Source organism: Clinocottus analis, unplaced genomic scaffold, assembly GCF_023055335.1.
Source record: "Clinocottus analis isolate CAN_PGR_092001 unplaced genomic scaffold, fCliAna1.0.p SCAF_29, whole genome shotgun sequence".
Lineage (NCBI taxonomy): Eukaryota > Metazoa > Chordata > Actinopteri > Perciformes > Cottidae > Clinocottus > Clinocottus analis.
The window spans coordinates 1,366,809-1,393,320 of NW_027176031.1; the positions used below are offsets into that span (position 1 = coordinate 1,366,809).

The 26,512-nt window shown below is 44.5% G+C and overlaps 1 protein-coding gene across 1 annotated transcript in view; it reads right to left on the bottom strand.

Annotated features, from left to right (window-relative positions):
- Positions 1-26,512, bottom strand: part of LOC137795618 (cadherin-2-like) — a 74,637-nt gene that overhangs the window by 36,553 nt on the left and 11,572 nt on the right. The window contains exons 3-4 of the mRNA XM_068593212.1: positions 3,325-3,542; positions 416-589 (exon numbers count right to left, since the gene is read on the bottom strand). Coding sequence (XP_068449313.1) covers positions 416-589; positions 3,325-3,542 — 392 coding nt within the window. The remainder of the gene's footprint in view (positions 1-415; positions 590-3,324; positions 3,543-26,512) is intronic.

Genomic DNA, 26,512 nt, shown 5'->3' on the forward strand with positions numbered 1-26,512 from the left:
CCTGTCAGAGCTCTGAGGTCATCTGGCCTTTTGGGTGTTTGCGAGGCTTCAGCGCAAAGTTAGAGAAGCTGCTTTTATGTTTCCGTGCTCCCAGCTGATGGACTATTCTGTCAGACTGCATCAGAGCCGCCTCGCTGTTAACATTTAAAAGCAGGCCGACAACATCCCCCTCGTCTCCTGTGCATTTGATTAGCTTTATCTTGTTGTGCCTGTCTGTTTTAATTACCAATAGTGTAGTGTGTGTGCCTCTAATGCGCTGCCTCCATGTAAAGAGCACTGTATTTCCCTCCAAAGGAACCTGCTCATGTCCCTGCTTTGGGGCTCGTGAGCAAGAAGTCCTCACAGCTACAGTAAGACAGACTGTGTGTGTGTGTGTGTGTGTGTGTACGTGTGCGCGCATGTGTGTGTGTCTTACTCTGACGAGTTCCTCAGGGAACTGTCCTCGTGAGTTCTCGGGGACGTTGATGGGCGGAATGACCCAGTCCCTCTTCACCCGCCTCAGAGTGCCATCGCCCCTGACAACCACGCTGCGCCATGGAAACAAGATCTCTGGTACCCGCTGAGTCAGTGTTGCATCACTGGGCTTCACCTGCAGAGACAGTAAACAAGCGTTGAGTGCAGGGAAACATGCACACACACACACACACACACACACACACACACACACACACACACACACACACACACACACACACACACACACACACACACACACACACACACACACACACATAGCTGAGTTGCAGGGAAGGCTTGGTGACTCAGGGTATTTTTGACCTTATTCCACTGGCTTGGATTAATGCTCCCATTATAGTCCGTCTGATAAATTACCACCACCTGTCAGAGTGTGTGTGTGTGAGTTATGCATGACTGGGCAGTGAGCAGCTCCACCACAGGGCCCACAGAGGACGATAAGGATCATTTCCTTGGTCCTCCCAGAGGTCCGTCGCTTGTGTAGGTTGTGGAGGTGTTTAATTAAAAAATAAAATAAACAGTATCTAACAATAGCCACGTCTATGTTTTCCATCCATAATGATCATTTTGGGAGAGGGGCACCATGGGTCAGGATGTCCGGTGGGCTCATTTGGTAGATCTTGTTTCTTTACCGAGCCGAGTGTCAGTGAGATGCCGCCGGATCAGCAAACTACAAAGAGTGGATGACTTCAGTGACAGACTTTGCCTCATGCGGGTGTGTTGATACTTCCTTCTATGTCCTCTATGTCTCTGTTTTCTGGATTTGAGTATGAGTTGCTCTTTTTCCTTCCATCCAAAAAAGACCCCTTTCATAATTTTCCACATGGCCAATTGGGTATAACGTCACAGAAGTCGTCCTCGGTGCAATAACAGTCGTGTCCAACTCAGCTCTTCTCTTCTGGAGACAAAATGTTTTCACTCACTCATGATATCTTTTCAATTGACGAAAGGTTTATCTGAGAGATGCTGAAAATATTAGAAAACAGCATGTGGGAAATAGTGGGTGGGGAAGAAAGCAATTTAACGGTAATCCCCCAAAAAATGCAAAGTAGAAGAATTAAAAGCATTTACCAAATGAAATCAATAGAGTTTGTATGAGATCAGAAATCAGAGGCCTGCGGCTAAAATACATCAAAATGAGCCAAGAAGACACAACACGTCACACATCCACGGTGTTATTCTATGGTGACCCGGTCCGACCCGCGCTCTGTAAACACACCGTCTCCCTCCTCACGGGTTCTCCTCGTGGAGGATCGCGGACAACTCTTCCTCTCAGGGAGTCTCCTCCTCACTGACACCGACAGCAGCCAGAGCATACGACAGCCGGCTATTTCTGGGCCGCGTTTAGACGAGCAGCCAATCAAGGCGGCGTCTCGTCTGCAGACATGCAGAGGGCTGATTAGCGTCGCTCGACATGAAACGAGCTGGCAGATGGCTGCGTGAGTCACTTTGTCTCTGCAATCAGCGCGTGGCCAACTTCAGACGCCTGCTGGGCTGGAAAAGACGTTTTCTATCTGCACATAATTCATCCAACATTACTGAAGCCCCGGCGGGGTTAATGATTCTGTGTGTCATGAACTACAGCTTTCCCTCTCAGAAAGGCTTCACACATGACGGTGTGTGACCGCTGTCAGGTCTGTGTGTCCATGATGTATATGTAATGTATACTCACTGGCCACAGTACATATGTACTGTATACTCATGAAAGACAGTATATATTTATATATATACTGCGTACTCACTAGCGACATTATATATGTACTGTATACTCACTAGAGACAGTATATACAATATATATGTACTGTGTACTTACTATAGACAGTATATACAATATATATGTTCTGTATACTCACCAGATACAGTATATATGTACTGCATATTCACAAGAGACAGTATATATGTTCTGTGTACTCACTAGAGACAGTATATATGTACTGTAAACTTACTAAAGACAGTATATACAGTATATGTGTACTGTATACTTACTAGAGACAGTATTTATAATGTATACCAGTGGCGGGCCATAGGTTATGTCACTACGCGTGCTGAGCTGATCGCGGTTACGGTCAAATTAGTTTTGCATGTTACTTTTTGTCGCCGGCGACAGGTGCCGTACTAAAAGAAAGTCTCCAGCTACAATCTGTAGCTGTTAGCTCACGTGTCCTAAATATATGTACTGTATACTCACTAGAGACGGTATATACAGTATACGTGTGTCCTCATGTGTGATGTGTGTTCTTCAGCTTCTAGCATCATCCTCTGAACATGTGTCTTTGACCACAAACCAGCTAGCCAACAGTTAGTGAAGCTGGAGGAAAGATGAATGTCCAGAAGAGAAGGAGGAGAAACCTCATGAAGGACCTGATATCAACAGGTTTCTGGATATGAACAAATATCTCAACGCCGACCTGTTCAAGGAGCTGTGAGGAGGAATGAAAGAGGCAGGCTGAGTGCACATGGTCCAACAAGGCCTCCACAGATGGAACACATCCACACACAGGACGGCACCATCGGGACGCGATGAACGTCAAACACAGCCGAGAATGGTGCCGGTGATGAGGATGAGGATTGTTTTACGTTAGTCAGAATATGCACGTTTAAGCAGGAATATTAGTGGAAACTTTATTTCTCATTAGCCATGTAAGAGATTATTAAGAATATTGTCTTTTTTGGAATAAGGGTAAAAAACTGAATATTTGGTGCATGGAAATGTAGTCATTGAGAGCTGTGTACACTAGAATTAACCCAAGTATAACACGCAGTAATGACCCATTACTAAAAAAACATGTCCATCACAAGTATCCTGAAGCCAAAGTTACACCCGGTGGGTTTACATGGAAGTGGTTTTACCTGTTCGGGTCCGTTCGGACGGACGTGGAGGTGCACTCTGGTCTTCCAGACCCGTTTGGACTGCGGGTCTTGGGCGTACAGCACTTCTACAGCTGTTTCTCCTCCCACCGGGCTGAGGCGGCGCAGGGCGTAGACCACACCGTCCTCACGCACCCCGAAGTCAGACAACTCGCCAACCTGGAACCACACCTTCCCTCTACCGCAGTGTGTGAAGCTCACTGAGAAAGAGAAAGAGAGAGAGAGAGAGAGAGAGAGAGAGAGAGAGAGAGAGAGAGAGAGATCAGATTGAGTGGTCAAAGCCAACGGTGTACACCAGCAGCCCCGCTGAACGCATTGGCGGGTTCACTTCTCATGCGGTCATCCATTAGTATTAGTCGGGATGCCACATGTCAGGCTGTATTTCATGAAAAGAGAATACTTATAGACGCAAAGAACATTTGAATATTTCCAGCTGTGTCATCAAAATAAATTACTTTTTGGTTTGAACCATCGTAGGAAATGTAGCTTCATTCCAAAAGTGGTGGAGCTTTGAGAAGTATTTTGAAGGACTCAAAACATCTTCAGGAATCTAAAGCATGTCGAGATACATCAACATTTGTGTTGTGAAAACCAGCAGGCTAAAGAACTGTCACAGTCAGGACATTCTCAATATTTCCTACTTATGGCATTAATGAGCTACTTGTCATCAAATTAGACAAACTCTGAAAGCTGCAGTGTAATGGTAAATAGTAGATAAACTTGTGCTTGTATGGTTTATTTCTCGTCTTCCAACCACTCAAATATTCTCACTCAATACTATATTAAAAAAACATGCTGCTTTTAAATTATTTAGCCATCATACAACACACAGATGCAGAATATAATGCGTGAAGTCGTCGAGCAGCGCAAAAGAAGAGTTCTAAAGCTGCTTTAGGGGAAATTTACGAGATGAAACAGGCTTTTAAGAGGTTAAAAGAGGGGGGAAAAAGCTGTGTAAAACCTGCCTTGCTTTCAGATGAGCATTAGAGGAGCGATCGATGGACCTGGCCAGAGAGAGTTTAGCTTGCCTGTAAATCCCAAAGCCTGAAGACGGGATCTGCAGCAGTAACTGGACCGGCTTTCAGCAGAAGCAGCAGCCTTTTTTATTCTCTCTCCACGCAATTTCCTCGTCTTTATTTGTCTGCAAAGTACCTTTCGTAGAGAAAAAAGCTTTTTTGCTGCCGTGAGTGGGGCGGGGGGGGCACTGCGACTGTATTTCCAGAAATCATCTCACGTTCTAGCTTGTTGTGGTTTGAGCAGACGCCGCACACTCATGCAGAACAAAGCAGCCGACGTTCAAATGTCAGCTCATCGCGACCGGCGCATGAACAACAAGTCTGGAAGTGCTGGAGGAAGGGAGGGAAGGAGGGAGGGCTCCTGAATGCTCTCCGGTTCCTCTGCCCATTTAATTTCATCAGTAATAAATCTGTAGATTACTTTTAGCAATTAATCAAGTAATCTATAAAATCCCCGAGCCCAAGGGGATCAATTATATTCAGCTTTCAACATTTGAAAGCAACTCCAGCTATAAATTATTAAAACTGAAAAATGCAGTTCAGATCTTATTTAAGAGACTGCAGCTGTTTGTGTGAGTTAAAGCTTTTAGAAAAACTGACTCATTGGATCATTTTGACTGATGATTGGTAATATTAGACGGAATGATAATTATTTACATGGTTATTCTCTTTTTTTTTGAAAAACATTCAAATGATCATGGTGTGATGTTTGCAGTGATTTGTACCCACCACGATTTTTTTTCTGAAGTTTGTAGAATACGATGTGGAGGCCAGCACCACAATACTTTACTTACAGTATATTACAGTTTCAGTATATTAGTATTTTGACACACATGCCTATAAATACAAATATAATGCCTTCTGTGATTTGAAAATTGTAGGATGCTGTATCGTGATTTCGATCAGATTTGATTAAAAATGTCTAATTTACCAAGACGATCACATGATGTGTGTCAGGGAGCCGCCATGTTTTTTAGACATGGCGGCTCCCTGACTGACTGAAGTCTTCTGACCACTTAAAGTTCTTCTCCACTACAGGTCATCATTCACACACTGATGGGAGGAGCTACCGTGAAGGCACCACCTGTCCATCAGGACTAACTAACACTCACACACTCAGCTGCAGGAGCACTTTGGGGGTAAGTGTCTTTCCCAAGGACACAGCAACATGGACTAGCAGTGCCGGGAGTGCACTAACTGGTGAATTACATTTGAATTACAATAATGAAAGTGGAGCCTGTGATCACATGACTCACCCATGTGTTTGTACATCCATAATCTGATGAAACAAGCCAACACGTCACTTCCATGTTTCAGGAAACAAAGATCATTCTTTTGTTTGTGTTTCAAACCTTTCAAGTCTGAATCATGGACACCTGGGTGAGGATCCTGAGTGCTTTTATTTGAATTCCATCTTTTCTTCAACTTTTTCTCCACTCGGGTTTACCGCGTGCTTCTACGTTTGAAACATCCTGTTCCAAAACTGTCCACTGCAGTACAACGTTGACCCTCTACAACCTTTCAGACCTCATTGAGCAGGCAGGCGTCCACAGTTTCACTGACTCGTATCAAATGTTCACCAACTCTCCTCCACTCACAGTGAATCAGATGCAGCAGGATGTCTAGTTGTGTCGACAAGACAAATGTTTCTTCCCAACAAAAAATCAATACTTGGTCATTCTCACAACTGCATTACTCCTTTAGTGGTTACCTGATGTCAACAAAAGATATCGACCTGTGGAAATTCTGACTTTCTGCTGATGAAGGTATCAGTATTTTCATTGGATGGTAAGCTTAATAAATACAACCAAAAAGGCATCAAACTACCAAAGACTGTCGGGGGATGCTTCTGTCATGTTTCAACAGGAACACTGACATTTTTTCCTTTCTGCATCAGAGCTCCTTCAGACACAAACAGAAACAGATGATTCAGTCATCAACAGCAGAGAGGAGCATCTCAACATCAGCATCTCAACAGCTTTCTGGTCAAAGTCTCTGCAGCGTTTGGATCATAGGAAACGCTTCTCGTTGCGCCTGAGCCCCGAGCTCTCTCTGAGATGATGTAGGAAATAAAACAAGAAGAAAAAAAAGAATGTCTTTATTAATTCACATCGTGTCGGTTTTATTCTATTTTCCTGTGACTTATTAAAGCGTTTTCGGGCTGCGGGCGGTCTGTGATGATAAATCAAATCAAACAAGCTGAAAAGGCAAAAATCATTTTCCAGTTGAGCTGTTCGGCATATGCACGCCTCGACTGAGCGGAAGTCACTTTGTTTTAAGGCAAAACAAAGTTAAAAAAACACTGAGAGTTCTGCAGTGAAACTCTCTCAAACTGGATCTGGTCCATCAGAACCAAGTGAACATTGGAGTCTTTGGTCCTGGCCGTCTCCCATCACGACTCCAGCAACTACACTGGGGTCATGAAGGCACAAGCATCATTTCCACAAGGAAAATGACGTAAGATCACTTAAATAAAGAGTCAAGTGTTTGACGGGATGAGCAATATTCTAACTTATCCAGTTCGAGTGTAAAAGGTTTATCACTTGAGAACTTTAACTTGGGATAAGCACATTACATCCTCATTATATTTTGTCTCAGGAGGTAACATTTGGGTAGAATGAATTATTGATTCGTCTTCTGGAGAGTACAAGAATGTCATGAAAATCCAGCATCCATAAGTTATTTGAGTAAACCTTTTTCAATGTTAGTGAAGGGGTAAATAGGACCAGGCACCAGAGGAACGTCAGTGCATCGGAGCATAGCTGGGGAACCAGAAGAGAATGATGTTCAAAGAAAGGTTTTAATCAAAGAAGCAAAGGCAGAGATGTCTTATAGTCCCTCGTATGGCTACATCTCCAAACAACACTGGATCCTTGGAGTCCGTAATGCTCCCTAACCCACGGTAGTCTTTTCATTCAACCCTTCCTGCCTGGAACACATAAGTCACAGTAAGCATCATCTCAGTTCATCATGGACATGCTGTGCCGCTGTGCGGACCATGAATATCAGAAACTGTATCAGTACGACGAGCTCGCCCAAACATCCTCCTCTCTCTGATGGCCTCTACCAGCTGTGTCGAGGCTCATAAATTATCCATGGCCATGTGGAAAACCCCTCATGCCGCTGCATGGTGTAAGAGCATCTGGGTTGCAGTGTGTGAAGGGAACTGGGGCAGAACCAAGCGTGAGAGCGTCACATGCTGCTGCCCGGCTACAGCGCTCATAGTCGACCAAGCGCAGCACGACAACGTGGCCGAGGTATCCACGGCCAAGTCCACAGCGTCCACAGATCAGGGGCTGAACCCTGAAGCCGCCATGTTGTAAGAGCAGTCACAAAACAAAGTCAGACTTTGTTGTACTGAAACATTCAACTATTTATAGTGTTCTGCCAACTGGCGGCATGGCTCCAGGGAAGCCAATGTCTTCTCTTGATCTTTCTAATTGGTGCCAAACTACTTTTCCTAATTTAATCCTAATTGCTTTGGTGATCCAACAGATATTTCTTCTGCTTCCGCAGCAGGTCAAAGATCTCCTCTCGCCTGTAAAATATCCCAACATGTTCAAAATGGATTGGCACAGCATTTTGTACAGACATTCATGGTTCTCAGAGGCTACTGGCAACTCTTCTTTCTAAAGTACTGTTATAAAGGCAAAATCACCCATCTATAATGTCATCAGCCCATTAAATGGCCGTTATTAACTGTAAATACTGTAAATATTTCAATTCTTTTGATGGGGTAATGCATCTACACACATTTTTAAAATAGTCCTAATTTCAAGCCTCGCGCACACATACATGTTTATTTTTGTAAACACAATGATGGCTGATAAACTGGCATGCGTACACATTGGTAGGGCTTTAGAGTTGTTTTTTTATGGTTAGTGCAGAATGGTTAATAATTTATGAAGCCATAATCACATTTTAAATGTTTCTTGAGATAAAGTACTAGAGGAAGGGCTGTGAGGTGCATATACTCTCATGAATAAGGCCAAGTCTCAAAGAGCGCCTCCATAATGCCAAGAACCCCAATCCTGAATGTGCCACACGAGGGCAGCTGATCTGATCAATAACCACACACGCACACGCACACACACAGTCAGGCAAAGATCAAAGATTAAAAGACAACAAAGAACAGAACGCGATTAAAGTCACAAGTGAAAGCTCCAAAACAATTTTCTGTCTGCGAAATACTCACAAACACTGCAGAACTTTCAGGCTCCCGGCATTCGAAATGTAGGTGTGTGTGTACGTGTACCTGTGTGTGTGTGTGTGTGTGTGTGTGTGTGTGTGTGTGTGTGTGTGTGTGTGTGTGTGTGTGTGTGTGTGTGTGTGTGTGTGTCTGACAGGTAGGTGTTGCTAGATAAACTCCTGTCTAGGAACAGCCACAGGCTCCCTGTGACAGCCCGGCCCACAAACAGAATATAGAGGAGATGTATTTCATGAATGTGAATGTCATTAAGAGCTCAGCCGGTGCAGCAAACAGAAAGGCTCAGTGTACATCGTACATCAACTGGCATTGGTGTTTCTATAAGGAGTGAACTATTTCATTTGGATTCATTTACCTTGAACAAGCTTTTCAGAAAAAGACATGTAAATGATGTGATTATGGTAACTGAGATTACACTTATCTAGTAAATGAACGTATCCTCTGCAGGACTGATGTCCATGTAGTGGTCCAGCACTGGGATGTGTTGGACTGCAAAAAAAACTCTCACACGTTTACCACCAGCTGTCTCTGGGTCAGACACACTAGTCCAGAAAAAGAACAGGCTTGGAAACTAGATTGAAGTAAACTTAAACTTTATTAGATTTGTCATGTTACATAATTTTTCATACAAACATGAAGTTTGCTCTCTACATTTAACCCGTCCTCAGCATTCCAGGAGCAGTGTGCTGCTGAGAAGCGCCGGAAAGCAACTGTTGGTTCAGCGTCTCGCTTAAGGACACTTAGACATGCATGTGGTGAGACCGCTACCTGCGGCTTCTCTACCCATGAGCCACAGCCGCTCTGTGGACCTATAATGGTTTCATGGCGTCATGATTCCAGAGACCGAGACGAGCGTTCCCCTGAGTGAGAGGAACGTCCACGCAGACGTCAGAAATCGCTCAGCAGTCACAGGAGTAAAACGCTTCCCTCAGAACGTCTTCAGGAGCTGCACATCCCGTTTAGCACATCAACTCCTTCCCTCCACAAGAGGCGGAAAAACACCTTTACATTCTGCCAGCTTATCCGTCAGTTATTCTTTCTTTTCTAAACCGGGATATTGGAACAACAGCTTGGAGTGTCACTGCATTTGAAGAGCTCCAACAGCTCCCTTGCGTAGCTGTAGCCACGCCCTGCTGAGAGGCAGAGCTCCCACACTGCTGACACCAGAGAGAGGCCAACACCATCCACCATTTACCCACCACCTGAAACACACCTCACAACAGTATTATAAATACACATCTAGTCTGATGTGCTTGTGTCTGAAGGGACATGTAGCCGCAGGATGAAAGACGTTAATGTGAACCCGTGCTTTAAATATTGGGAATGATTATTCACAATGACAGATTTATTTGTGTCCAAATATGCACCTGACTAACTGCCTTCTCGCAGGGCGGTAGGGAGTTATGGGCGACGCGTCACAATAAGGACGACTAAACTATCAGCGGAGTGAACTCAAACGTACCCATCTCTTTTCAGAGCCACAAGACTCTGTACACATGAACATATTGTACCAAATGGCCTAAGTCAATATTAATATTCGTTTTCTATGTTGTTGAACGTTGAATACTTTCATATGGATATTTCTTCCCCCAGAACAAAGGCATCAACCAATCCTTGTTGTCCTGAGCCGAGATAAAACCTTTATTTGCTTTTTCAACTTGACAAAGGCAGCGTGGACTTCTTCCTTTCTTACCTTTCACAAATAAAGCCCCAGACATGTATATTCTTAAAGTGAGTTATTTCACATGTTCAAATTGTGTATCACATGGTAGTCTCACATCAGTGTTGTGTATCACATGGTAGCTTCACATCAGTGTTGTGTATCACATGGTAGTCTCACATCAGTGTTGTATATCACATGGTAGCTTCACATCAGTGTTGTATATCACATGGTAGCTTCACATCAGTGTTGTATATCACATGGTAGCTTCACATCAGTGTTGTATATCACATGGTAGTTTCACATCAGTGTTGTGTCTCACATGGTAGTCTCACATCAGTTTTGTATATCACATGTAGGGCTGCAACAACGAATCAATAAAAATTGATTATTAACAAAATTTGGCAACGAATTTCATTATCGATTCGTTATGTCGCGCGATTATGACGCCACTCAATAAGTCGCGGAGATGTTTGAGTATTGAACAAAACAGTTGAGCGGAGCGGGCAGCGCAGCAGACATAAGGTGAGGTGCAGCCTGTTGTATCTCTCGTATGTCACTGCATAGTCGCGTTGCTTGTTAGCTAGGCTAACCGTTGTCGTTAGCTCGCTAGCTAGTTGTTCATTCTCCGTGTTTGAGCTGTTGGGTTAATTAACGTCTTCGTTTTAAAATACCGCGGAGGCTTCAAGAGGAGCAACGAGTAAATATCTCCTCTGAGGTGCAGAAGGCAGACCTGCGTTCAACAGTCTGATATAATGTGGCTTCACGCAGAGGAAGTGTTGCTGGGATTTGTAGTTCAATACCTAATGAACAACCTTTATTTAGGTAAAGTGCAGTCCGTAAGTTATCCGTTGATACATTGAGTGTTACTTTTGGAATACCATCTCTTGTTCTCTGAGTTCTGAGTGTGTGTCTGTGAGTGTGTTTGTGTGTGTGTGTGTGTGTGTGTGTGTGTGTGTGTGTGTCTGTGAGTGTGTGTAAGTGTGTGCGTCTGTGAGTGTGCATGTCTGTGAGTGTAGAGAACAAGTTCTGACAAATCCTGTTAAGTTTTCTGATTTGTATTTCTTTATTTTTTATAAATTCTTTATTGTTAAGATTTGTTGCATTGTGAATTTGCACCGTCATTTCTGTTTTTGTAATAAAAGGTTGCAAATGAATGCTTTAAAATTATTATTTTTTCTCCGATTAATCGAAAAAATAATCGACCGATTAATCGATTATTAAAATAATCGTTAGTTGCTGCCCTAATCACATGGTAGTCTCACATCGGAGATTTGTGTGGCCCTGTATCTCGCTACCTCGCTTTGTGGCGCATCAGCACAAATCCCACCAAATCGCTGACTTGCTCAGAGATATAAATCTGCTTTATGAATGTGGTGTGACGGTGGATTTAACATTCAGCGAGCAAGCACGCACGCACACACGCACACACACACACTTGATGGTCTTGTTGGACTCTGGATGAGATGGACTTCATTCTAGTCGGAGCAGCGCCGTGAGAGACCACAAGAGGTGCTCTGGAGAAATCAGACTGTCCGCTGGACCCCAGCAGCCGCAAAGACAATAACCGGTTCATTCTTCAATCACTCAGCTAGTGTAATAATATGTGTAATGTACCGTCTGTCTGAGATGCACATAAAGCCATAGCAACACTGAGCCCTTTACAGCCACGCAGTATCTGTCATGGCGTTATGTTTATCCAGGCTCTGACCAATCCCTGCATTGATTGGCCTCTTATCACAGTGTACACACACACACTTGCACACACTTGCACACACACGCACGCCAGGTGGCTTAGAGAAGTACACTGCCGCCATGTTGAGGCTGATCTCTTCGCTTCGACGCCGTCTACACACACTGGACTCTACAGTACCAGAGGATGATTCAGCTGATCTCTAACAAGATGAAGTTGAAGTTTGGTCCCAGAGCACGGCGCATGTGTTGGATAAACCTTCCATTCATTTGCAAACATCAGCAAAGACGCGACGAATCTGTTGGACAGAAACTGATATAAATAATTTAAAATGTTTCAATCGTCTTTTCATATTGGTGCTCTTTTTTCATTATCAATTAATCTATTCATTATTTTGAAATAATTGAGTTATTATTTGATCTCCAAACCAGAAGCCCCTCCTTACGGAGCGATGAGTCATGTGACACTGTATATCCAACTGTCCCAAAGGTCATCCCGTCATCATTTCATCCTATCACACATTTATGTGAAATGATCATACTTAGCCTTTACAATGTGTTGCGTGACCTTTGACGTGTAAAATGTAATCGGTTCTCCTGGAGTCAGGAGCACGTTTGTGTTCCTGAGGCAACCGTCCAACGGAACGACAACACCTAGCCTTCGTTGACAGCTGTTGCCAAAGCCGAGTCAGAAAGAGTAAAAGATCCCATCAAGACTTCTCAGAGTCCACAATGACGTCATCAAATAAAATAAAACCCAAACCCAGCCTGTGGACATGCAGTGAATGAAAAGGAAAAGAGCCAGACAGACAGACAGACACCTGTTCTGCATGGTGGTTAACATGCAGCTCAAGTCTGAGGGAGGGACGGCTGACACACGAGAGCAAAGAGATGGAGAGACGAAAAATGGCAGAAAAAAAAGAACAGATAAAGAGAGAGAGAGAGACACACACACACACACACACACACACACACACACACACACACACACACACACACAAACAGGGGAATGTGGGATCTCAAAACCAATGAGACAGTGAACAGCTCCACTTTTAGATCTGTGCCTGAGCAAACATGAGACAACTACCAATTATCACCTACTGCACCTGCCAGCGCACGCACGCGCACACACACACACGCATACACACACACGCACACACACACACACACGCACGCACACACACAGCAGGCCGTGTTCTCCTTTCCAGCGGGGCTGGATGGTGTAAATGAAGCCATCTCCTTGGTGTTAATGAAGCGTTCACAGGTCTGCTCCCTCCTCCTGTTCACACATCCTCCTCCAGCTCCTCCTGAGTCTCTACACCATCCTGCATGATCTGTGGCTTAGAAATCCTAAATAAACCTTTTTATCCGTTAAGGGCAAGGTGTTAAAAGTTCAGCACACACACATCCTCTCCTGCACCGCCGTTTCCTCTGGTCGGCACCGATACCCCCGAGGGAAAGGCTTCGGGGAAAGTCTTTGAAGCCGACACCTGAGACCTTTAAGCGGTCTGGTATCACACCGAGTTGACCCTGGAGGGGTGGATGACACGGGTCTGGTTTCTGGAGGAAATGGATGCGGTGCCGACGGAGGCCGACACCAGAAGCCGGTTCATCACCAGATGGGGGTGTGAAGTCACCCAATACGATTGGCCCAATCGCCATTCAGCGTTTCCCTATCAGAGTCACGTTGGCTGTTAAAATGTGTTCACTGAAAGCTAGTGGTGTCTGCACCCGGTTCATGACTCGGGGGGAAACCAGAAGCAAATGTTTACTTTACGCCTCTCAAGTTCCACTACGTCACGGTTGAACGACTCCTCAAGAGATATAGATATGTACAATAAAGAAAAGAGTCTCTCTGAATAAACATCAGCACACACACTGAAAGTGTTGGTCTTTAGCCGTCATTGGCTGTGATGATTTCGTGTGTATTGAAGGCGGCTTCAGACATGTTAAATGTCTTCAGCATAGGGTTGTCTCGATACCAAAATTATGACTTCGATACGATACCTGCCATTAATATCACGATACCGATACTTACGATACGATACTAGAATTCAATACGATACCATAAATATGATGCGATACTGGTACAGTGTTTCCCCTACCATTATGATAGGGGGGCAGGGCGCCCCCCTGAAGAAACCCCTAGCCCCTCTGTAATTTTCTCTATATCGCCAGATCACAAAATGTCATTTACGGTTCTCTTTCCTATAGAACATATCTACACATTGTTCTGTTATTAACCAAACTAAACGGCCGGATATCATTGACGGGCTCTACACGACAGCTTGTCATTTCTGTCTCTACGTGGTCGCGTGTGAACGTTTCACCTCTCCTCTGCTCTCTGTATCGCGCACGCCGTTGTTCCCTCCCGATGCGCAGAGACACGTGCACACACACGTGAGCGCTAAGCACACAGCAGCGGACAGAGAGCGTAGAAAAATATGTTGCGTAAAAAGCCGACAACTACATATTTTAAATGCTCCCAGGTTGAAGATGGCAACAGCATCGCTCCTTCATGGAGCACCGGAGCGGCTCTCTGAACCCGGAGCAGCTCTCCTGCTCCAAGTGAAACGAGCCAAAGTGCTGGTGTCTTGTTCCAACAGTGAGCTGCTGGTTTCACACATTACAAAGTACACGGACATAAAACTAAGTCATTAATAAATACATGGAGAAATGCCTGTACTTTGGGGTAAACGTTCGCGCTACGCCGTTAACAGATTACGCTGCGCATGCGCAACTCGGCGATTTTTGGCGTTTCGCCAAAAACTAATCTCCGTGAAGTCGTATTTTCTGCTGTTCTGTCTCTCAAATCAGGAAAAAGATCTCACTTCAACATGGAGAGTGAACTGAGAGCGTCCGTATCAAGTCTACAACCGCGTTTTAAAAAGATGTGTAGAGGAAAGCAGCTCACTGCAGCACTAACACTGATACAACCTGATGCTCACACATCTGCAGTCTCATTCTGCTCTGTTTGAGCAATTTGTTTTAGTTTTCCAATATCAGCTATTTAGTAGTAACTACATATTATTTATTTTTTGCACAGATAGAATACTGTGATAGAATACATTGTTCTAAGTGATTGCAATTTTTTGGTCTCGTGGGGCAATCTGGTTGAGTTATAAGTTATTGTAATGTTTATTCTGTTATTTATAAAAGCACAGATAGAGTCACAAAATTATGTTATTTACAGAAAAAGCAATGCTTTTGGTGTTTGTGTCATTGTCGAGGACGACATCATATGTATACATTAAAGATTGACACATAATTAAAGGGTAATTTCACCAGAGTATAAATCAGCCTTTACAGTCTGCACTGTATCCGAAGTATGTCCAGATTACACTCCTGGCGTCTTTTTTTTCTACAAGCTGAGGACGGTTGGCAAGAGCTCCTGAGCTCAGGCCATGTCTCCCCAGGTCACTGCTGTGAGCGCTGCTGCTCTGCGAGCCGGAGCTTTAAGCCCCGCCCCCCTTGAGCTTCGTCTCCATGCACTCTCTACATGCAGCATGAGAGAGAGAGAGAGAGCGTAGTAGTTTTAAGGAAGCGCTATTTTGAGAAAGTACCGATACCTAAAATATGCAAAATCGTATCGTTTTTAAGGTACGGGTAGCGCTGTACTTTTTTAGTATTGGTATACAACAATACTGGAGCATCAGACACGTTACATGTCTTCAGCATCAAACTTTTTTTGCCCATTTCATTCAGCTCACATTTATAGTAGGCATAGTATCATCCAGGCCATAATAATTGTGTTTCACGATATAAATAAATATCTTGAGTGAAGGTCCCGTCCCCACTGTACCAGTGATGATGCGTTCCTCTCCTCCAGCACATGAGTCCAGTAGTCTGGTCCAGGCTTTCCTCTCTGAACTGCAGCCAAGCGAGGAGCCGCTTGTTGCATCACTCTTTGTGAAACACTCGGCTTGTGTTTGTGTTGATTTGTTTTTACATCACTTGCATTGATACTACGTTCAGAGGCGTGATCCATGATCCATCATGAGGGGCCTCTTCACTTCAGGCCCTCACTGTTTTTATTCACTGCTTAGTGTCAAAACACTTTTAGAATCTTCAGTCAAGAAAAACTAAAATCAAGAAAATTGTAACCTGGTGTCCAAGAATGCAGCAGTGTTCTTCTTCTGACGGTGCACTCTGTTCGCACAACTCACCGCCTGAAGCTGGAGGGTCAATAGATTCATCTCTACATGAGCTTACTGTGACCGTTACATATCTGATAACTGAATGTTAGTGAGACTGACCGTACGCTTTATAGACGCTATCCTTCATACACTATAGATATTGTTACATTATTACGTTATTGACTTATCATGCAATATATCTACAAGACAGACATTATTTACACGATAAACTTATTGTATAATTAACCTTAATAATTCAAACATAACCTCAAAACATTTGACATTATCAATGCATCATACATACAGTATATAAACCTCCATAATGTATACCCTATGAATTTATTGTATGATTTATAGACATAACCTTCATAATTTATACACTTTTGTACTACAATAATTTGTTAAAATGTCATATCAATGGCATAAAATGGTCTTAAAACCACAATAATGCGGCTTACGCTAATCATTTATGGAACAATAATATAATCAGACATAATCAGGTGTTGTGACCTCAGAGCGCAGCACGACACTTTGCTTCCTTTAAGGGACACAAACACAACACACAATCATCCATCCTTCATCTGTCCTGCACTTTAGGGAATCTGAAGAAAATACATCTGCACAATATTCAAAGTGGCTGCTTGATGGAGTATACTACCACAAAGGATGCTATAAATATAACCTCAGACACACACAAAGCCAACCTCCTCTTTAACATCACTTACACATGCACAGAAACACTATTTATACACATGTCGAGCTGTAGTTTAGCTTTACAGCAGGTCATGAGTCACACGCTATATGAGTGTGCTGAGACTCCTCCACTGCTTTGGTAAACATTGGAGTGAGAGCACGGACGTGATTATGACAGAGTCACGCATGCACGCGCACACACACACACACACACACACACACGCACACACACAATGTGGGCAAGGGCTGTTTTCAGCCGTACACCACTGTTGGATTATGGGTAATGAATGCCAGCCTCCCCTCTTCGTCCTCCCCCTCTTCCTCCCCCTCCTCCCCCTTCAATGCTGTAATCCTGCCTGAGCCTGCCCCACCCCCCCCTCCTCCCCCGCCCCCACCCGAGACAGGACCACACCTCGCTGCTCCGGACGCTGAGACAAAACATTTGGGTATTTAAAAAACCGGTCAGCGAGCAACATGATGGAGGTGTGAAGTGTGAAAGAGGAGCCGGTGTCCCTTGTGCTCTAGTTCAGTTCATTGGATGGGGAAGAGGAAGGGAGAGGCGCCCACATAGCTGTATAGTACCATGTACACACAGATCTCAGTTGACTGGTCCCAGTGCTACTCGGCCTGTACAGTCCGCTGCATCAGATATGTCCGGAGCACCGCGGTGCAGCTTTGTACCTCAGCCCACAGCCTCCTTCAGCAAATGTAATCGTCTCAAGTGTCACCGCGGGACCAAAGAACAAGAAGTTGAATATGTCACATCTTTAAGTTCTTTCTACCTTTTTAGATAGTCTGGGTCCACTGCTTGTTCAAAGACACTGGCTGAGGAACAAATGATGGCCGCTCGCATTCAGACGTATCACAGGTGCTCAAACTGTAACTCGACCTGAGGCCGGGACACTGGAGGGCCATAATGAGGAGAAAGACACATGACTGGGTTTTGGTGGACAGCCTATGGAAGCTGCCAACCCAGATTAAAGAGCCCCGCCCACAAATGACCCAGCATGCACTTAAGACTCCAGAGAAATGAGGGTTTGATTAAAGCCACACACTTGTAGAGGTCACTGCAGGATTTAAGTGGACCAATGGAACAGTGAAGTGTGGGGAGATGTCTGAGGTCACCAAGAATCACCAGAGGGCACCGACCAGCTCAGAACATTTATGTTATTTAGCATCAACGTTTATTGATGTAAAAATGTAAATACACAAATATCATCTGATATTATATCTTAATCAGATTTTTAAATTATTAAAATGTGGGCCAATATCAGTTTAACTTAAATGTGGCTTCAAGAGTTGGAAAAGAATAAATTGAACATTAAACTGAAGTTAAAGGCGCCACACAAAGTGTTTTCAGAAATGTTTCAACATAAATACCTTAAGTTATTGCCCTTTTGTTGAATTCAAAGTTGAATGTCAAATCTCCAGAACATGTATCCATACATGTCCATACATGATTGATGCCAGCATTATTCCCACGCACATATTACATAATCATATCCAGTCTATGACATCTGTGTGTGTGTGATGTGTTTTCATTTGGGCAGAACAACGACTAGTATGATGGCAGCAGAGCCCTAACCGAGCGTGACAGCTCTGTTGATATATCACACACACACACACACACACACAATGAGACAACGGCCGTCCATCACGGCACAGAGACAGATAGACCTGTCGGGGTCTGAACACATGGAGGCCCGTCACAGAGAACTGATGGAGTCCGTCTCCAGCGCCACACCGAGCCATTCCACTCACTAAACCTGACGTTGAGCGGACACTTTTTTTCATATGTTGACTGTGGATCAGTGGTAGAGCATAGTCGCCCTTTAATCAAAAGATCGGTGGTTTGCACTCCTCTGGATGTGTTAAAGCTGCATTCTCTCTCCTGACCACCAGGGGGCGACTCCTCTGGTTGTATAGAAGTCCATGCTTCATGTACTAACATGGCGTCACCGAAATTCAACAAAATTCTTCTTCTCATGTCTTCACAGTGAGTAGAGTTTAAGAACATCAAAACATCTATTAACAAACACTCACACAACTTAGTAGTATATTATATATACACATTTTGGCTTGTTCCATTGCTCCCGTTGGAGGCTTCCCATAAAAACGTGGTTAGTGGTTCTGATACAAAGGGTCCTTAAGTGGGTCGAGTGATCTCAAAGACGGCAGGAAACATTGAATTTGAAGACTTCACTTATTCACGTTTTGTGGAAAATGTGCCCTCTTGTTTGTGATGTTAAGGGAACTTTGCATCCCGGCAATCAAACTACTTTGTTAGCGTCACCACTGCCTCTAGAACAGATGGCTCTGTAGATGAGTCAACACACACACACACACACACACACACACAGACACACACACACACACAGCGCTGTCCGCTTCACTAACGGAACAAACCCATCTTTAGTTTGCTGACTCCTACGTATTGTTAGCTGAGTTGGGAAATGGTTTCTCAAAATAGCCGACAATGGCAACTGCCAAGCCCTGTCCTCTTCCCACTGGACGGTAAACCAACTACGCGCACTAACATCTGGCTTCTGTCCTCCTCAATGGTAAAGACTACACTGCGGGACAAATAACTGCAGGGGTCAGTATCTATCGGCTCTGATCCGCAGCAATAGAAACATGGCACTCGGTGGACTCACTAAACTACGGCATACTTCTGACTCATTGTCATCTAAGTGAGTTGTGTACATCTCTCCAAGCAGTGCCTGGACAGTAGAAAGAGAGACTGAATATTACGGTCATATCTTCACAGGCCCTTGTGCCGCTTTATACTAGGAAAAAAAAAGACAAACAGTCTACTGCCTATGTTTTATTGGATTTCTCGTATTTAAAGAACCCGCATGAACACACTCATTTTGGAGGGAAAGGAGCATATGAGTGCTAAGCTTTACCATGTAGGACAAAATACATTACAAATATAATTTCTGCAGATCCCTAGATTGGGATTGATTGCAAAAAATAAAAACCTGTTCGTACTTCAGGCAGGAGGAAAACCGGTATGTACGACTCCTGCATTGTGTGAAGTTTAGTGTCAGAGCAAGCAGCTGTTGTCTGCAGAAAAAATGATCTGACTGTCTCGTTTGTTGCGTTAGCTACCGCCCGGCACACGTCGGAGTCGGCCTCAGATCTTTATCCACCGCCGTCAGACAAAGCTGTTCTGAATGCAATAACTGCCGCAGGGCATCACCCCAAACGTCAGGTGTCGGGATGCGACGTAGCAGAACTGTAAACACCAGCAGGTCGTGATGGGAGCGTCGGTGGAGCGGTGAGAAGTGTGTGTTCTCCTTGGTGCCGAGATATTCTACGGGGGAGGCCTCACGAGGAACGCTAAAAGACAAGACTCCGGGCGGGACACACAAGCAGCTGTTTACAGCAGCGATTGCTGTTTTTACTGCTGCTTCTTGTTTTTTATCCTGAGAAAGTAATGGAAGCTGTTAAACACAGCACCACACATGTAAAAATCAATACCAAAAACAGGGAAATTCCACCCGATTCAATACAATGGTACAATACAAAAAAACCTAATGAATAAATACCATGTACTTCAACATAGATTGCACACAGTTTTTAAGGATTACATTTGAGCACATCATGAGTCTACGTATCCTCATTCAACCCCTCGTATGACATCCTACCAAAGGTACCCCGTTACATGCACACGGTCTCAGTCAGGTGGAGGGACCACAACTACTAAGTCTGTCTGAAGTGGTGAAGTGGAATGGTTGTTTGGGTTCAAATAACCATAGGGACCGTTACTAAAGTACACAGGTTACGTGATAAAACCGAATCGATTATTTTCCCATGCAGAGCTACCTGCCCTCTCCTTATTGTCTTCATACTTCCTTATTTATAATACAATGTGAAATTTTTGGTGTGATGATCTTGTTATTGCAGCATTGGCATTGCCGGATGAGACCAGCCCGCGTGATGACAACAATTCCCCTTCTCCCAATACAAATTTATACTATTTATACCAACAGAGCTCAAACGCACCATAGTGCAACGTAACGCAACCTCTGTAAACTGTGATTCAGCCTAGCAGGCTGCCAATGGCTAACGCTGCTAGCGCTGCTCACGCTCCCTCTGCCAAATTCAACACGGCTCTGTTGATCACGATGCAGCTTCATCTGGACTTCGCCCATCGTGCCCAGGGCGTTGTTAGTCTCGAGCCCGAGTTCACATCACATTTTTCGGGGGAACGACTTGGTTCCAAAGCGTGAGTTCCTGTGACATCCCTAACCAGGTGGGCCTGATCTCTGACAAACTAAGAGAAGGCCTCGAGGGAGCGACTAACTTGGAGACCCACCGCCAGTTTTGTGCAGAATATCATACCATGGCGTTATAAATATTGATGCATTAATGTGTCTGTCGCTTTAATGTTGCAGCCGGTAAAGGTAGGGCTCATTTTGATTCATATATTTGACATACTGCTGTGTTGCCTCTGCATGTCCCTGTGAGGACTAAAAAAGCCTTAAATATACAGATATTCTTAGTCTGCACCAAAGGGATGGACCAAGCAACATTGCCATCCCGAGAGCAACAACGCTCGTGTTGGTAAAACGGTTGACCAGTAACCTGATGTGGCAACTGATTCTGCAGTTTCTTAACTCAAAAAACACGACAGTCAAGTCATCAGTGGATTCTAGAGCTGCACTTCAATCCTTTTATTGCTCTAATCTGCTGTTTAAGCTCTGGGGAAGGCCATCTTTTCTGCAAATAGCAGATGAACAGCATCCCCCCAATTCATACTGACACTGAAGGAACCCACACAACCCTGAGCTCCACCACTCATACGTGCACACGCATGTGCGTGCACGAGCGTGCGCGTGCACGCACACACACACACACACACACACACACACACACGCACACACACTCACTCATTAGTCAGATGTGAGGTCAGGCATGCAGCCATCATTCATTTAACAGAAAATGGCTGAGAGACAGAGATGGGAGGGGAGCGGGGAAAAGACAAATGGGAGGACAGGATTTAGTGGAACATGAACAACCACAACTGGAAAAGCACCCGTGGGAGTACACACACGCGCACACACACACACACGCACACACAAAATCTGCAGAGCTGAGAGTGGCACTGCCTGGCTTTTGTCAGTTGAACATGCAGATGTTATAATGAGAGCCAGCCCATCGTGTTGTGTCAGCTTAGTCACCCCCCCTTACTTGACGGATGGAATTAAAATCTGAGTGGAAAACTAAATGAAAAGGTTTCCTCAACATGTGTCAATCATTGAGGACATCTGTTATTGCGTGGCATTTGTTGAGAAGATTATGACACAGATGTGTGAGGTGTCATGGGAAAGTAAGTTTGCAAGGGACTGGCAGCATAAACAAAGGGTTGGCTTCACACGTTAGCATTCTGGCCCAGGGGGAGGGGAGAAACACAATTATAGTAGAGGTGGGAAATCAGAGGTCCCTCGATACAATATCGTCACGATACTTAAGTCACAATACGATATTATCGCGATACTGCAATACATTGAGTATTGCGATTTATTGCTTTTTTTTCAACCGCAATTTGTCCCCAAAGGAAAACTTTGTCAACAAAAAACATCATTGATTTTACTATTCTAGGACCAAAATGTTTAGAATTGATTAAATAAAAGATCGATACTTGGCTTCTGTGTATCGAAACAATATCGCTACGCAAAATAGCGCAATACTACGCTGTCTTAATTTTTTTCCCCCACTCCTAGTTTAGAGTTATTTAAATTATTTATTTTAAATCGTCCTGGGCGGAGCTAAGGATGCAGCAACAGCAAAAAAATGTTAAAAGGATACGTTTTACAAAAGGTTCTGAATCCCCTCAACCACAAGAGGCCCTGCAGCCAACAGCCACCAATTAGCTCAAAAAAGATCAGGATTATGGGATGGCAGTATGCGAGATTAGCCGTGGACGGTCAGACAGACGCACAACCCAACGCATTATCCCTGCCGGCTGTAATTAGCTTAATGGTAACAGCGCTAACGCTGCTCTTGCAGCTCCACACACACACACACACACACAGACACACACACCCCTTGAGTGACCTCTCATTCGCTCCTCACACTGCGGCCAGAGGACCAGGAGGCATGTCCCTCCTCCAGACCTTGACTCTGTCTTGTCTTCGTGTTTTGGCAGAAGTGTCCTCGTAAATCTTCACGTTCCAGCTGCGATATCAATCAACCCCCATCACATGCAAATTAATTAAGAAACAGCGAAACGATGAGCATAAAAACAAGACAAAGTGTTGCCATGTTCCTCACAGGTTGGAATGTGGGTAATTCCTGGTTGCTCGATTGCGTTTACGACCTCTGCATTGCAGCAGTCAGGTTCAGGAGAGACGAGACCCTCACTAGGGAGATCATTATAGTCCATCTCATGTTTGATTACATATAGATTTTTGATAACATTTTTATCTTGATTATGATGACACTGCTGATGCTGGGGGAGAACATCCTGCCTTTAGCCATGAACTGACGCCTGATTGGGTGTGACAAAAGGTATCTTCCTCCCTGGCCTCTGACTACTGGCGTGGAAATAAACGGCGGCTACTCCTGATTGGTGCTGACAGAAGCCTCCCGCCTCCCCGCCAGCAGTTCACAACGTTTAGTCATTTAAACCCCTCTCTGACCCAGAGGCGTTCCCAATGAGTCCACCACTAGATCCTGATGACCTGATGTGGAATAACGTCACGAGCTAAACGTGATGGAAACATTATCAACAATATCTTCAATTCATCAAATGTTCTGTACTTAGCAATGAAGGGAATGTCCAACAGCGCACGCGCGCACGCATGCACGCACGCACGCACGCACACACACACAATGGAGCATTTTGCCCAGTGGCAACTATTTCCATCATAGAGAAAGTTATACTTGTACTCAGGATGTACAAATATTGAACAAACGTGCTCCCAGAATGCAACAGGTCACAGTGAGCTAAAACACTGAAAAGCATCTCTTCTGCTGTGAAACAGATCCTGAGATCAATAAACCTCCTCATCCCGACGATCACAAACCCTCTAGCATCATTTATTTATCATCTGCGTTGAATAAATCAAATCTAAATCACCCAGAGATGCTCGTGACGTTGCTCATCTGACCAGATGGGGGCGCCAGAGGGAAGGTCTCGGTCATTGGGATTAACAAGTTTATCAGAATGGGTGCACGGACTGACCCTTTGTCCTCCGAGTGGAACTATGATCCTCAGCAAACAAGTCCTCATCGGTACCGATTCGGACCTGCTGGAGATTTATGTTCCCCCTGCTGTTGTCTCCAACCAATGAGAGGGACTGTTTTACAACTCTGGATCGACAGTATCACCGTGATAAAGCACCTGTCCTTCAGATATTATGTATACCTGGTTAAGTTATGTATAAATCAACAGAAATTCCAGAAAGTGGATGATGGCTTTTATCCGCACTGCCCACCACAGACCTGGTACTCACGATATGTTTGATCTGAAAGAGCTGCTGATGTAGAATGGACATCCATCCAAAACCAGATGAATAATTTACCACCTGGGAGTGGTACAGATTGAGTACTTTCAGCTACAAAACCCAACATTACATCAGATGCAGAAGAGGAAACAGCAATGAACATCCCACTGCTAACACGTTAATAAGGCCCTCAGAGAGAAACAATGCAAGAGCAGTCGTCAATCGGCAGGGGGAAAGAAGATGGGACTGATTCAGAGGGAGGGAGGGAGGGAGAGGGAGGGAGACGGAGAGGGAGAGGGAGAGGGAAAGAGAGAGAGAGAGAGCTAGCTCATTCTGTATCTTGGCTGCCCTTTCCTGAATCCGGCTGTGTGGGTGATATATAGGCTAGAGTAAAGTAGGGCAATCCCCTGCATGACAAGAGAAGAGCACCAAAGAGAAAGGGATGGAAAAACAAGAAAGAGAGGGGGATTTAGAGGGAGAGGAATGCCTCCGTGTCTGCTGGCCCGTTGATGGGACGGGGTTTTCCACGGCCGTGCACGGCTCGCACTGCCCGGCAGCCACATCGCTAGCTCTCAGCGCCTTAATAGGAAAGATGGATGGGAAAACGGGAAGGTCACTGCAGTCAGCCCGCGCTGCGCTCCACGGGAAGTGCAGGATGGCCACTGACCTCAGTCTGACACACGCACACACACACACACACACAAATGTTCTCTCACACACGCACACACACGCACAAGTATATCACACGTCTAAACCCACAATGACAAGCAAGAAGAGGACCCAGAGAAACACCTTCTAGGTCTCTACAGGAGCCCAGAACGGACAAACCAGACACTGCTCCAGAGTGAGCCGTTCACAGGGTTTTCACATTGGTTTTCACATTTGTTGTCCGCTGAAAGAGGTTTGTTGTTGTTACTGTTTCCAAAGCTAGCTGGCATCGTATAGTTTCGTACTACGATCGAGTGGACTAACACTCGTACACTGTTGTCAATCACTCCATGAGGAGATGTCATCGACTGATCAGAAGTTGACTTTTAGTCTTTCTTCCTCCAGGACTTGTGGAAGGAGCCACACTGTTCCACACCTAATAATGTTAGCTCCACGTTATCTGTGTGCATCATGGGGCAGCCCGGGTCCTGCCTAGGGGCCCTTTTGCAAGGCACCAGAACCCCCACAACTGCTCCCAGCCCACTGGTCCTAACAGCAGGTTAAATGGAGAGACTAGGTTTCATGGAGGCTATAAAAGCTGATTTACATTCACATTTACATCATGCAAATTGGACTGGGCCTGATTCAGGGAATGTTTGATGGATCGGCTCCATAAAAGCTGACGGGTATCCAGTTCAACGCTGTTCAGAGACGACTGAGATAGATGGAGAGGACTTTGGATGAACTCTTTAATCAAAAAAGCCTGAAGACAGTTTTGAAAACAGACTGTATCATATAACCTTCAGCGCTACTTCACGTTTCCCCGTTCCTGGCCGTTTCCGTCTCAGCACCCCTCACCTCCTTTCCTTCGCACCCGGTCCCCCAGACACTCGGTCTGTTTATAATTATGTATCTCCTCTCCATCCTCTCATTCATTATTCAATCATCCTCTGCTCCAATTAAATAATTAACAGCGCCCAGAGCCATCAGACTGTAACCCCGCGCCGGTCCTCCAATCATCTTCAAGCGGCTCAGTGACTCCTTCACACCGCTACCGAGAGAAACCAAACGATCCAAACACTCCATCCAGACTGACTGTCTTTTTAGTATCATGGGGAGGAAATATTAATCATATTTCATCTGGAAACACATATTATAAACAAAACAAAAAAAGAATAAAAAAAAGCTAGCCGATACTGACATCTGTCCATTAAACTTTGAACACCTGTTCCAAATATATTTAGCTACGTAACAGTCAACAAAATGCTGATCTTAGGGACGCACCACGCTACTCCAGATTCTGATGAAGTACTGATCCGAAGCTGCATGTCTCAGTGTGCAAGCGACTGGGATCATTGTTTTATGTGGAACAATAAGCTTGACTTAAACATTGCTTCCCTCACTTTGTAAAACTAATTGTACCAAACATATACAAAGATATAAATGTACTGATTTGTTATTTATTAAAATAATGATACATTATTGTATAAACCCACGTCCAAGAGCAGCATCGGTGCGTCTGTAGCCAACATGTTCAAAACCTTCTTTTCTGTGAAATTTCCGTCGATCACCGCAAACAAACAGAATCTAACTGAAACGAGCCAATTCTAGACGACTACAAAACAAGTGAATCTCAACTGTCCCTCCCGGCTCCATTATAGTCA